Below are 14,302 nucleotides of genomic sequence, written 5' to 3' on the forward strand. Positions count from 1 at the left end.
AAATTATAACCATCCTAGTGGGTGAGGAGATGTCTCTTGTGGCTTTAATTTTATTTCCCTAATGATTAATAAGTGTCTTTTCACATGGTTATTAGCTATTTGTATATTATTTTTGGTGAAATGGCTACTGTATGTTGCCCATTTTCGATTGGATTATCCTTGAGTTTTAAGAGTTCACTATAAATTGTGGATACAAGTTTTCTTGAAGTACAAAAGTTTTAAATTTTGATCAAGTTCCGTGTACTCATTTTTTTCTTTTGTGGACTGTGATTTCAGTGTCATATCTAAATTTTTTTTCCAAACTCAAGATTTTGAAGATTGTTTTCTGTTTTCTTCAACAAGTTGTTTTGCATGAGGTGAGGGTTTAAGTTCATCTTTTTGCATGTGGGTTATCTAATTTTATATTAATTCATTTAAAATAATAACTGATTACATGGTAACACAAGTAACATATTCTTTAAGAGAAATAATTTTCCAAACAAAAATAATTAGTAAGGGGAGTGGTGGTATTGTAGTTTTTTTTTACTGTCTAACTTAATAGAAGACTGATTCTCATATCTGCTTCTGCATTCAGTCTGTTGCAATATCATACATCATGTGGCTTGTAGAAAACAACTGTATGTACTTGTGAGAGAATGAGTGAGAAGGTCAAATAATGCTTTAGTAGTAGTACAAAAATAATTTTAATCAGGGATTCCACTGAAAGGATGTCCTGGCAGTCTTTGACGAAACTTTAGTTGAAACTTTATAGAGAATCTTTAGTATAAGAGCTCGTTGATTGATATCTACTTTAATCACTTAGAATTTCAATTAGGTCTTGTCATTTCCTTGGCATCTCATTTTATCATCTTATTTGCTTGTTTATTATAAAGCTTTTAAATGTTCTCCTTAGTTTTTACAAAGAAGTAATATTTTAGAATGACTATGAGGAATTAACAAACTATGCTTCATGGGCCAAATCCAGCCCATTGCATGTTTTGGTATTGTAACACAGTCACACTCATTCATTCACACTTTTTTTTTTTTTTAAAGACAGGGTTTCACCGTGTTGGTCAGGCTGGTCTTGAACTCCCGACCTCAGGTGATCCGCCCGCCTTGGCCTCCAAAGTGCTTGGATTATGGGCATGAGCCACCACGCCCAGCCCATTCACACTTTTAAATTTGCTGATGCCTGTTAGAGATTACAGTCTTTAAAGACTGATGTTAAATAAGATGCCTCAGCAACTACTTTATAGAAAGTAGTTTTCTATAAGAAAAAAATACTGCGTTATTACATCATATTGGAAAGTTAGGCTTATTGACTTTGCAATATTTGTATTTTAAAAATTATTTTTCAAAGGATGTTTTCTTTGTAGTAAAAAAAAAAAACTCCTTGTTGAAGAGAAAGAATGGGATGTTCATTATTTTACAAATCAAATTCGGACACTTTGTAAAGTGCTGCTTTCCAATGAGTATCTTGGAAATATTAAAAGATGTATAAGGAGCTGTCAGGTTTAATCTTAAATATTTTAATTCGTGCTATTTCAGGATGATCTTGAAGACCTGATAGTTAATTGGGATGAGAACAAAAGCATCGGTGACATTTTTCTAAAATATGTAAGTATTGTATTTCTAAGTTTTCAGATTAAAGTATGATCTGATCAAGGACTGGCAAGGAATGTAATTTACCTATTTAAATGTGAGTGGTTTTAAAACTGACATGATTGTGTTTATAAAATATACTGGAAATGTTCTTTGTCTTCTGAAACATGCCTTCTAGACACAACTTAACACCTTCTTAATGGTCCAAGACTATTAGAAGAATGCTAATTATCATGCTGTGCTGTAATTGTTTTAGTGTATATCAAGTTATTTGCCCTTCATAAATGGCCACGGATTGTATTTTTATTTTGTATATTATTTTTCATTTTAAGTTCAGGAGTGTAATATGTACAGGTTTATTATGTAGGTAATATTGTGTCATGGGGGTCTATTGTACAGATTATTTTGTCACCCAAGTTTTAAGCCTAGTGCCTTTTACTTTTCCTGATCTTCTCCTTCCTCCTACCCTCCACTTTCCAATAGGTCCCAGCTGTGTATTACTCCCCTCTATGTGTCTATGTCTTCTAATCCTTTAGCTCCCACTTATAAGTGAGAATATGTGATGTTTGGTTTTCTGTTCCTGTGTTAGTTTGCTAAGGATGATGCTGCATATATGTGTCTGCAAAGGACATGATCTTGCTTTTTTTTTTTTTTTTTTTATGGCTGCATAGCATTCCATAGTGTATATATACCACATTTTCTTTATTAAGTCTATCATTGATGGGCCCTTAGATTGATTCCATATCCTTGCTACTGTGAATATTGCTGAATTCTACCAAATGTACAAAGAAGTTTTTATTTTTCTCCCTTCTTTTTGATAACACTGTTGTCATGTCTGTTTCTGTTTAACGGCTTCTAATGAACTGCCTCTTCTTTACTAGGATAAGAACCACACAACTTAAGTTTTATAAATTAATTTTGATGGGGTTCTATAAATAGAATTTGTACGTTTCTTTGAATCTCTTTAAATAAAATTTGTAAGTTTCAGTGCCTTGAGTACTGGCATTTATACTTTTATTTTTTGAAGCCTCTTTCTAACTTCTTTCCTTACAAAATAGTCTCTTAGATATTTTTTCAGTTTGGTTGAGAATTAAAAATGTACAAATTATTTCTTCGTACTTTTTTGATACCTTTTAATTTTCTCAATTAGCCAAGACCATTTTCCTTTTCTTGCTTGCATTTTTGGGTAATATAACTGATCTTTTAATGGGGGTTTGGATTTTTGAATAAATACCATGCTTTTGGCATCTACATAGATCAGCTGTAATTTAATTAATATTTTTTGAACTCATAGACATTTTCTTTGTCATGTTTGTGTCAATACAATTAAGCTTTAACATGCTTTTGTTTTTTTCTGGGTCGTTACATGTTTTAGACTATGTATACCAATTGATGTATTTTGTTTGGCAATTAACTGTTTACTGAGAAATTTATAAAATGTTTCTATATTTGAGAAGAAACATAAACTTTTACATCTAATATGTCAGATTGTGACTATTAACTATTTGACTTTAAGTTTCATTGTCTCTAAGGGTGATAAATGCATAACAATAATGTTTTTTCCCCCTTTTCTTCCTAGTCAAAAGATTTGGTAAAAACGTACCCTCCCTTTGTAAACTTCTTTGAAATGAGCAAGGAAACAATTATTAAATGTGAAAAACAGAAACCAAGATTTCATGCTTTTCTCAAGGTAATATATATTTCTTTCAAATAAAAATTTGAGGATTATTTCCAAAGTAATACATCAAAATCATGAAAAAATGAAGTACATTTTAACTTTAGTAAAATGTATCTATGTAGGAACATCTTAATGTCTGTTAATTTTAGTTGTACTTGTGGTGACAATGATGTTTAGCTTTGGAAAGTTTGATATTTTCAGTATTAGGTGCCAGGAGGCAGGTGAGTGAATAAGAATGTTATATGTAGTCTTTTTTTTTTTTTTAAGTTGTGGCTGGGTGCACTGGCCAATGTCAGCCTGTAATCTTAGCACTTTGAGAGGCTGATAAGGGAGGATTGCTTGAGCAACATGGTGAGACCCCTATCTCTACAAAAAAGTTTTTAAAAAGTTATACGTTATTTTAGTTCTCGAAACACCTAATGATTTTCCAGTGAGATTTGTTTTGCCTTTTTTTTTTTCTTAACAGTTCCTTTGTTATGTAATGGTACTAGCCTAATTAATGTTATTAAATGTGCTTTTTCTTGTGAACGATGCAGACTTAAGAGAATTGTAAGATGGCATATATAGGAGTTTGTAGAGGAACTCACCTTTTTTGTAAGATGTTAACCACTGGCTGGCCGAGAGGTCATTTCAGGCCCTGAAAAATTATTCAGCCACAGTAATCTGCTGGGGAGCAATTACACCTCTATTAGTTTGTATCAGGGACACTGATGATAAGGTGTAATCTAATAAAAGTAGGACATAGGACACACAATCTTTTCAGAAAACCTTTTTTGAAATTGTTGAATAAATTTTTTTCAGATAAACCAAGCAAAACCAGAATGTGGACGGCAGAGCCTTGTTGAACTTCTTATCCGACCAGTACAGAGGTTACCCAGTGTTGCGTTACTTTTAAATGGTACGTGTCTGATCTGTTTCAGACTACTTCAGATATTTTAATGGAATTGTTTTTTCCAAAAAAGTTGAATTTCTTCTTATTTTCAGAGTTTTTTAGATTTCAGCATTAAAGTTTATTATATATGTTTTGCTTTATGGATTATCTTAAAAAAATACTGGTGCCACAAAAATTCAGTCTAGCCTGAAATACTTTATTTGTTGTGATATCAAATATATTGACTAGTAGTATACATTTTGTCTTTTCATTTAAAAGTCTATTTCATGGTGTGTCACTAATTCAAAATCATTTTACATCCAAGTACCTACAAAATTTGCCCACAGAATCACAAAGAGAGAGATAAATTCGTATGTCCCAAGTTTTTTGTAGCCGTTTTTTGAATTTTAGTAAAGTTCTATATACTTGGCTTTACGCTTACTTTTTTTGCCTTTAGATTGCTCAGAATACTCTTGAAACATGTATTTATTCCAGAACTGAACTACAGATATCAATAGAAGGGATTTTTACAGCAGAGAATTTTTATGAATAAATTTTGCCTGTGGTAAAAAATGTATATGTATATTCTGTTACATTTAGCTGTCTAAGAACAGTATCAGTTTTTATTTTATTTTTAGTTAAGTGTGAAAACTAAATTATAGCCTGTAATCCCAGCACTTTGGAAGACCAGGGATAAGCCCAGGAGTTGGAGACCAGCCTGGGCAACATACAGAGACCCCGTCTCTGAAAATAATTAAAAAAAAAAAAAATTATAAACAGGAATAAGTCTATAATAAAGCATTTAATTCCTAAACTTAATCTACATTAATATGTACAGCAGACAAGGAGGCAAATTTTGTGATGGTTTAATTTGTTATTTTCTTTAAAAATCTTGGTTAGTATATGAATTATAGTAGTAACTAAAAATCTGACAATTTTTGTTTTCTTTAGAATTATCTAATATAGTTGAGAATTACTGGCTTATAAAATGATTTATCTACTATTTAAAACTGTTCTGTTTTACAAATTATAAGGAGAATATATGAACAAACTTCAGGTTTCCAAAACATTGTGGTTTTCTTCTAATTTATGTATCTTCATTATTATTTCATTAAGTACTTGTAGAAATTCATAAATGTTATGAGTAAAATTATTTCTAAGCTTTATTATTGCATGAGAGATTAATTAGGTGGACAGTGGTACTAGATTAAACTTAGATTTGATAAGACTATGCCAAGGATGACGTAGGGAACACAAATAAACAACCTGGAGTAGAAGAGTCAATGTGTTAAGTATAAGTCTCTAAAGTAACAAAATCTGTTCTTAAAGATACCAGATGCTCTTTGTGATGTAGCCATGGGCCCCAGTATGAAATACAAAATACATTATGATTTCTGAGCTTACTGAGGATCCTATGTTTTCATTTAGCACTATGGAGAGAGTTTGGGGAATTTAGGATTCCTCAAGCATTACTTGAAGGGATTGGAACATAAGTGTAAGAAAAATCAAGATTACATATTCTGAAAATTTAGTCAGTAAAAATGGAAACCTTAACAGATGTATGAGAGAGTTTTTTAGGAAATAGTGCTTAAAACTTTTTTAAAAGTAAAGAGTGAATATTATCTTTAAACATTAATCAGCTGTATCAAGATGGACAGCATTTTAAAGTCTTAGATGAGAAATCAGTTAATTTTTTATGCATGAAAAAATCATTGTATTATTACAGATCTTAAGAAGCATACAGCTGATGAAAATCCAGACAAAAGCACTTTAGAAAAAGCTATTGGATCACTAAAGGAAGTAATGACGTAAGTGCATTGTTTCAATTTTTGATCGTGCCTTAGATTTCTAATGGAATTAAGAACAACTAAAATCATAAATAGGAAAATATCAATAGCAAAATTCTTGTAAAATAAGTTATTGTTCTAATAGTGTAGTTACACAGAAGTATCGTAAGATACGTTCATTAATCAAAATGTTTATTTCTGAAGTTATTAAACTCTTGGGCACAGAAAATAATAGTTTAGAAACTTGAAAATGTTACAAATGCCCTGTTAGACATTTTCTTCATATGCCTCTAGTCATAGCTTGTTTCTGTCTTCATATTAATGTGAATTGCCCAAATGTAACGTGAGAATTTGACCACAGTGAAACGAAAAGATTTGCAAAACTTTTTCACTTTAACTTTTAACTTTTTGTTTTCTACCTAGAATTCTGTGGAATTAAATTGGCAGGATTAGTTGGAAATGTATTAAAAGTGTAAATTCAATGAAATTGATTTAGGGGGTTTGTTGGTTTGTTTGTTTGTTTGAGACGGAGTCTCACTCTGTTGCCCAGGCTGGAGTGCAATGGCCCGATCTTGGCTCACTGCAACCTCCACCTCCTGGGTTTAAGCAGTTCTCTGCCTCAGCCTCCTGAGTAGCTGGGATTATAGGCGCCTGCCACCATGCCCAGCTAATTTTTGTATTTTTAGTAGAGACAGGGTTTCACCATCTTGACCATGCTGGTCTTGAACTCCTGACTTCGTGTTCTACCTGCCTCAGCCTCCCAAAGTGCTGGGATTACAGGCCTGAGCCACCGTGCCCAGCCTGATTTGGGAAGTTTGATCATAAACTTAGGCTGCTTACTATAATCTAACTTGGAAACAGGACTGATCAGAAATGATCTTCTGACTGTTAGGAGCTGAGTGGAAAACTCTCTTGCCGTTAACTGTTTTTGTTTTGCCTCAGAGAAGGCACTTTAAGTGGGCTTTGTATATCAGTGTACTTAATTGATTTCTGAGATTCCAGGTGCTTCTATGTGAGAGTTTCTTAAAAGGCTTCCAGAAAAGCTCTTAAGGAGAAACTTCACTAGCTCTAGAGAGGGGATTCAGCAGAGACCTCTCTCTCATTCTCTTGTTTGAAACAATAATGCTCAAATTAGTTATTATCAGCTTCTGTTCCTGCTGAAAGTGTTATATAAACAGGGGTCCAAAGACTCCCTCAGATACCAAAATCTGCAGGTGCTCAGGTCCCCTACAGTCAGCATCTGCAGATATGGAGGGCTGAGTGTATATACTTTTTTGTTTTCTTTTCTTTTTGCTTCTGTTTGTATTTTGTACATTCACCAAACAACCATCATGCTTTTGATTTTTTTCCCCCGGGACCAGGATAATAGTATTGAGACTATTATGATGACAATTCTCCATATTTTTTCAGCACCTTATGGTTTAAAATACTCTGACACACAGTATTTACCTTGATCTTTTCAACAAACTTTACAAAGTAGACAGTCATTGTTTTCATATTTTTACAAAAGAAACTGAGAGATTGTTACCTGCTCAATTTATCTGTTTAGAGTGTAGAATACTCTACAAGTGGCTTATGCTATTTGTTATTTATGTATAATATATTTTGGTAAGCAAAGATTATAAAGTAAGTAAGGAAAAGTAGCAAATAGAGTAGTCATTTGACATGTTGCCTTCTTTAGAATAGTGTCAAGCTTGCTGCTCTAGGGATAATGAGCTGAATCAATAAGACATTTAAATTTCTTGAGAACTTCTATTTTTAATGTATCCCTACCCTAAGTGCCTTTCCCACAGATTTTCAATAAATGTTGAATTATAGGAGCTGATATTTTAATGTCAAATTGTGATGCTGATTTATAAGCCTTATAGAATTTTACCGGATCTAAATTCTTGAGATTCTTGAACATTTACTTCAGAGATTTAATGCTTATTTTGGTTGATTAAAACCACCATAACATATCAGATATAGGAAATGATGACACAACACCACTTCACTAGTCCTTACCATTTAGGCAAACTAAAAACGCCTCCTAAAATTGGATTCTAACAACATCAGGTGTATGTGCTTAGTTTTTCAATATTAATTTGTTATATATACATATGTTTTTAGTTACTTCAAATACGACTTTTTTAAACTACACGTATTTAAAATATAGTTTGATTAATTTCGGCACACATATGTTCCCAAGAAACCATCACCACAATCAAGATGAGGAACATTTCCATCACCCCCAAAATTTACTCATGCCCCTTGGTAATAATCTCCTTTTCTGGCCTATCCTGTTTTGCCCTTCCCAAGGCAACCTTATATCACTGTAATTTAGGAATGCCCCAGATATTGCAGGTTAAGTTGCAGACCATGGCAATAAAGGAAATATCCCGGTAAAGCAACTCATGGATTTTTTCATTTCTCAGTGCATATGAAAGTTATGTTTACACTATACCATAGCCTGTGAATTATACAGGCTATGTTATAGTTTAAAAATTATGTTTAAAAATTAATGTACATACCTGATATCTGAGCCTTTTGCTGGTGAAGGTCTTGCCTCGATGTTGATGGCTACTTACCAGGGTGGTGGTTGCTGAAGGCTGGGGTGGCTGTGGTATTACTCTCTCTCTCTCTCTCTTTCTCTCTCTCTCTCTCTCTCTCTCTCTCTCTCTCTCTCTCTCTCTCCCTTCCTCCCCCCCACCCCCTCCTCCCCTTTTGAGACAAGGTCTCACTCTAGTTGCCCAGAGTGCGGTGGCACAGTCTCAACTCACTGCAGCTTTCACCTTCTCCCACCTCAACCTCTGGAGTAGCCGGGATTGCAGATGTGTACCACCATGCCTGGCTAATTTTTATATTTTTTGTAGAGCTGGAGTTTCACCATGTTGCCCAGGCTGGTCATGAACTCCTGAACTCAAGCAATCTGCCCACCTCGGCTTCCCTAACTACTGGAATAAGTACTGGAATTACATGCATAAGCCACCACACCCGGGTAGCAATTTCTTAAAATAAGACAGCAGTGAAGTTGACCATATCAATTGATTCTTCCTTTCTTCCTTACAGTTTTTCTGTAGCATGCAATGCTGTTGAATAGAATTTTACCCATAGTAAAACTTCAAAGTTGGGGTCAGTTATTTTAGATTTTGACACCACGTTATCAACTGTCTATAGTATTCTAAATCATTTCTTGTCATTTCAACAATGTTCACAGCATCTTCACCAGGAGTAGATTCCATCTCAAGAAACCACTGTCTTTGCTTATATGTAAGAAGCAACTCTTTATTTGTTCGGGATTGTTCGTGAGATTGCAGCAATTCAGTCCCATCTTTAGCCTCCACTTCTAATTGTAGTCCACTTGCTGTTTCTGCCACATCTGCAATTCCTTCTGCAACTGAAACCTTGAACCCCTCAAAGTCATCCATAAGGACTGGAATCAACTTCTAGACGATTAATGTTGATATATGACCTCCCATGATTCACAAATGTTCTTTTCTTTTTCTTCATTTTTATTTGTGCCTCCTTGACCTGAGCTCTGGCTGTTGTTTTTTTCTGCCCCGCTTCTCTGCTGCTGACTACTGTGGCTCTCTGCAATCTGCAACCCGTCACCTTGGTGTTACCTCCCCTGAGGTCTCCACCTGTGCCCCTGGCCTCTCATAGCCAGCGTCACCTGCTGGATAGATGTTTTCAAATGGCAACAAAGATGGTGAATCCTTTCCAGTAGGTTTTCTTTTACCTTTTTTTTTTTTTTTGTCAGTTAATAGAAACTGCAAACGATCAGTTGGCTGATGCCCTCTATTGATACATCATACAAATCAGTGGCCTGCCTCACAGCACAACTCAAGCCATTCCTACCAAGGGAAGAAAGGCTGGCCTCTCTAACCCCCGTAGGAAAGGCTTGGCTTGTACCACATCACATCTCATCTGAATCTAAAGTCTAGTGTTTTACTTATGAAAATAGAAAAGAGCTTTTGTTATGGCTGTCCACTGCAGCCTGGCACTAAAACGGCCCAATGCTCACTTCTGCTTGGAAAAATATTCTGTGCTCTTTTGGACGTCATCCAGTAGGTTTTCAATTGTCTTGGTGATTCTTGTGATTCTTCTGATGGATTTGTTCTGTCTGTGGCAGCTATAGCCTTATGAAATGTGTTTCTTAAATAGTAAGACTTGAAAGTTAAAATTACTTCTTGATTCATGGGCTGAAGAATTGGACATTGAGCTACCAGGCATGAAAACAAAATTAGTCTTCTGTACATCTCCGTCAGAGCTCTTGGATGACCAGGTATATTGTCAATAAGCGGTAATCTTTTGAAAGGAACATTTTTCTGAGCTGTAGGTCTCAAGAGTGGGCTTAAAAGATTTATCAGGGCCAGGTGCAGTGGCTCACGCCTGAAATCCCAGCACTTTGGGAGGCTGAGGTGGGCGTATCACTTGAGGCCAGGAGTTTCAGACCAGCTTGACCAACATGGTGAAACCCCGTCTCTACCAAAAACACAAAAAAATTAGCTGGGTGTGATGATGCACGCCTGTAATCCTATCTTCTCAGCGGCTGAGGTACGAGAACTGCTTGAATCCAAGAGCTGGATGTTGCAGTGAGTCAAGATTGCGCCACTGCACTCCAGCCTGATGACAGAGTGAGACTCTGTCTGAAAAAAGGAAAAAAATGTAGTAGACTATGACAGATGTCCTGTCATCCATACTTTGCTGTTTCATTTGCAGAACACAGGCAGAGTCGATTTAGCATAATTCTGAAGGGCCCTAGGATTTTCAGAATGGTCAATGATCATTGGCTACCACATAGTCACCAGTTGCATTAGCCCCTAACAAAAGAGTCAGCCTGTCCTTCGAAGCTCTGAAACCAGGCATTTACTTCTCCCTTCTAGTTGTGAGAGTCCTAGAAAGCATCTTCTTCTACTTGAAGGCTGTTTTGTCTACATTGAAAGTCTGTTGTTTAGTATAGCCACCTTCTTCAATTATTTCAGCTAGGGTTTCTGGATAATTTGCTGTAGCTTCTCCATTAGCACTTGCTGCTTCACCTGGCACTTTTATGTTACGGAAATAGCTTCTTTCCTTAAACTTCCATGAACCAACTCTGCTAACTTCAAACTTTTCTTCAACTTTCTTACCTCTCTCAGCCTTCACAGAATTGAAGAGAGTTAGGAAATTGTTCTGGATTAGTTAGGGGCTTGTTCTGGATTGTTAAGGCTGGTCTGATCTTCTATCTAGACCACTCAAACCTTCTCCATATCAGCAATAAGGTTGTTTCACTTATTATTCATGTCACTAGAGTAGCACTTTTAGTTTTCTTCAATAACTTTTCTTTTACATTCACAGTTTGGCTGTTCAATGCAAGAGGCTTAGCTTTAGGACTATCTCTGTTTTCAACTTGCCCCTCTTACTAAACTCAATCATTTCCAGCTTTTGATTTGAAGTGAGAAATGTGCAACACCTTCTTTCACTTAAATAGTTAGAGGACATTGTAGAGTTGGTTATTAATTTCAATATTGTTGTATCTCAGGGAATAGAGAAGCAAGAGGAGAGAGAGAGATAGGGAATGGCTGGCTGGTGGAGCACTCAGAACACATACATATTTATTGATTAGGTTCAATGTCTCATATGGGCATTGTTTGTGGTGTCCCAAAACAATTACAATAGTAACATCATCATAACACCATAACAGATAATCATAATCATGATAACAGATCATCATCATAATCACTATAACAGATATAATAATAATGAGAACGTTTGAAATATTGAGAGAAATACCAAAATGTGAAAGAGACACAAAGTAAGCACGTATTGTTAGAAAAATGGCACTGTAGACCTACTTGACACGGGGTTGCTCAGAAACTTTCAATCTCTTTGAAATAACAGCAACAACAAACAAAAAACGCTATATGTGAAGCACAATAAAGTAAAGCACAAGAAAGCGAGATATGCATATATACACTTTCTAGGATTTTATTTACATGGAATCTTTTGTCTGGCTTTTTTTTTTTTTTTAACTCAGCACAATTACTTTCAGATTAGTCCTTATTGTTGCTTATTTCAGTAGTGAATTTACTTTATTTTCCATCGTATGAATATATCAGAGTTTATCCATTTTCATGTTGATGGCATTTTGATTGTTTCCAATTCTTGGCTATTACAAGTAAAGCTGCTTTGAAAATTTGTGAACCAGTCTTTGGATAGACATATGCCTTCATTTCTCTTGGATAAATACCTAGGAGTGGGAATGGTAGGTCAGATAGTAGGTGTATGCATTTTTTTTCTGACGGTAGGGGGCAGGGTCTCATTCTGTGGCCCAGGCTGGAGTGTGGTGGTGTAATGTTGGCTCATTGCAACCTCCACCTTTCAGGCTCAAGCATTCCTCCCACCTCAGTCTTCTGAGTAGTTGGGACTACAGGTGCAATGCTACCGGGTAAGTTTTTGTATTTTTTGTAGAGACAGGGTTTCACTATGTTGCCCAGGCTGGTCTTGAACTCCTGGACTCAAGCAATCTGCCTGCCTCAGCCCCCCAAAGTGTTGGAATTACAGGCCTGAGCTACTGCACCCAGCAAGGTGTATGCATTTCTAAGAAACTGTCAAACTGTTGACAAGGTGGTTATATTATTTTGCATTCCTACCAACAGTGTGTGGTGTTCAAGTTTCCATGTCCTTACCAACAGTTGGTGTGGTCAGTCATTTTAGTTTTTTTGTTATTTATTTATTTTTGAGACAGAGTCTCCCTCTGTCGTCAGGCTGGAATGCAATAGCACAATCTTGGTTCACTGCAACCTCTGACTCCCTGGTTCAAGCTATTCTCCTGCCTCAGCCTCCCAAGTAGCTGGGATTATAGGCAGGCGCCATCACGCCCAGCTAGTTTTTGTATTTTTAGTAGAGACAGGGTTTCACCATGTTAGCCAGGATGTTCTTGATCTCCTGACCCTGTGATCTGCCTGCGTTGGCCTCCCAAAGTGCTGGGATTACAGGAGTGACCCACCATACCTGGACTATTTTTTATTTTTTTATTCTTATTTTTTGAGATGGAGTCTTACTCTGTTGCCTAGGCTAGAGTGCAGTGGCACAATCCCAGCTCATGGCAACCTCTGCCTCCCGGGTTCAAGCAATTCTCCTGCCTCAACCTCAGGAGTAGTTGGGATTACAGGCATCTGCCATCATGCCCAACTAATTTTAGTATTTTTAGTAGAGATGGGGCTTCACCTTGTTGACCAGTCTGGTCTCGAACTCCTGTCCTCAGATGATCCACCGGCCTCAGCCTCCCAAAGCACTGGGATTATAGGCTTGAGCCACCATGCTCAGCCTGGCCAGTCATTTTAATTTGTGACATTCTAATAGATGTGTGGTTGTTTTTCCCATTTTTATAACGATAAATGATGTTAAACATCTTTTCATGTGATTATTTGTGGTCATATTACTTTGTTTGGTGATGTGCCTATTTGAGTCTTCTATTTGAAAAAAAATTTTTTGTGCTTGAATTTTAGGAGTTCTTTATATTCTAGGTAAAAGCCTTTTTTTAAAAAAAGATATATGGTTGCAAATACTTCCTCCTAGTTTCTAGCTTGTTGTTTTTCTTTTGACATTTCTTGCAAAAAATAGGAGTTCTAGATTTTGAAGTCTAATTTATGAAATTTTAATTTAACAAAAAAAAAGAAATTTTATTTTAATGAATGGTACATTTATCTAAGAAATATTTGTCTAACCCAAAGTTACAAGGATGCTTTTCTTATTTTCTATTTAAGAATGTTTGTGGGATTAGTCTTTAGGTAAAAATCATTTAGGTCTGTGACCCATTTTGAGTTAATTTTGAAGTTCATTTTTAAACTACGGAAATCTATTCTAGTACTGTTTGTTGAAGAGAGTATTCTTTCGCTACTGAATAGCTTTTGTTCAATTGCTGAAAATTAGCTGACCATAAATGTAAGAGTTTATTTCTTTACTCTCAATTCTGCTTCATTGATCTGTATGTCTGTGCTTATGCCAGAACCACACAGCCTTGATTACTGTACTTTAAGTTTTGAAATTGGAAAGAATGTATTTTCCAACTTTGTTCTTTTTCACAATTGGTTTTGCTATTCTGAGTTACATAAATTTGGCATGTGGCTTTTAGAAGCATCTTGTCACTTTCTGAAAAACAACAACAAAAAACAGTGGGGAATGTGTATAGAAATTTTATTGAATTTGTACGTCAATTTGAGGAGTATTATCTTAGCAATATTATTATTATTTTTGAAATGGAGTCTTCACTGTCATCCAGGCTGGAGTGCAAGGCACAATCTTGGCTCAATGCAACCTCTGCCTCCTAGGTTCAACTGATTCCCCAGCATCAGCCTCCTGAGTAGCTGGGACTACAGGTGTGTACCACCATGCCTGGCTAAGTTTTGTATTTTTTTTTTTTTT

The 14,302-nt window shown here is 35.7% G+C and overlaps 1 protein-coding gene across 5 annotated transcripts in view; it reads left to right on the top strand.

Annotated features, from left to right (window-relative positions):
• ECT2 (epithelial cell transforming 2) overlaps positions 1 to 14,302 on the top strand; it is an 85,220-nt gene that overhangs the window by 32,567 nt on the left and 38,351 nt on the right. For all 5 annotated transcript variants that reach the window (XM_017529895.2, XM_037739041.1, XM_037739040.1 and 2 more), the window contains 4 exons: positions 1,528 to 1,596; positions 3,161 to 3,271; positions 4,061 to 4,157; positions 5,857 to 5,938. In XM_017529895.2, coding sequence (XP_017385384.1) covers positions 1,528 to 1,596; positions 3,161 to 3,271; positions 4,061 to 4,157; positions 5,857 to 5,938 — 359 coding nt within the window. The remainder of the gene's footprint in view (positions 1 to 1,527; positions 1,597 to 3,160; positions 3,272 to 4,060; positions 4,158 to 5,856; positions 5,939 to 14,302) is intronic.

Source organism: Cebus imitator, unplaced genomic scaffold, assembly GCF_001604975.1.
Source record: "Cebus imitator isolate Cc_AM_T3 unplaced genomic scaffold, Cebus_imitator-1.0 Scaffold61, whole genome shotgun sequence".
Classification (NCBI taxonomy): domain Eukaryota; kingdom Metazoa; phylum Chordata; class Mammalia; order Primates; family Cebidae; genus Cebus; species Cebus imitator.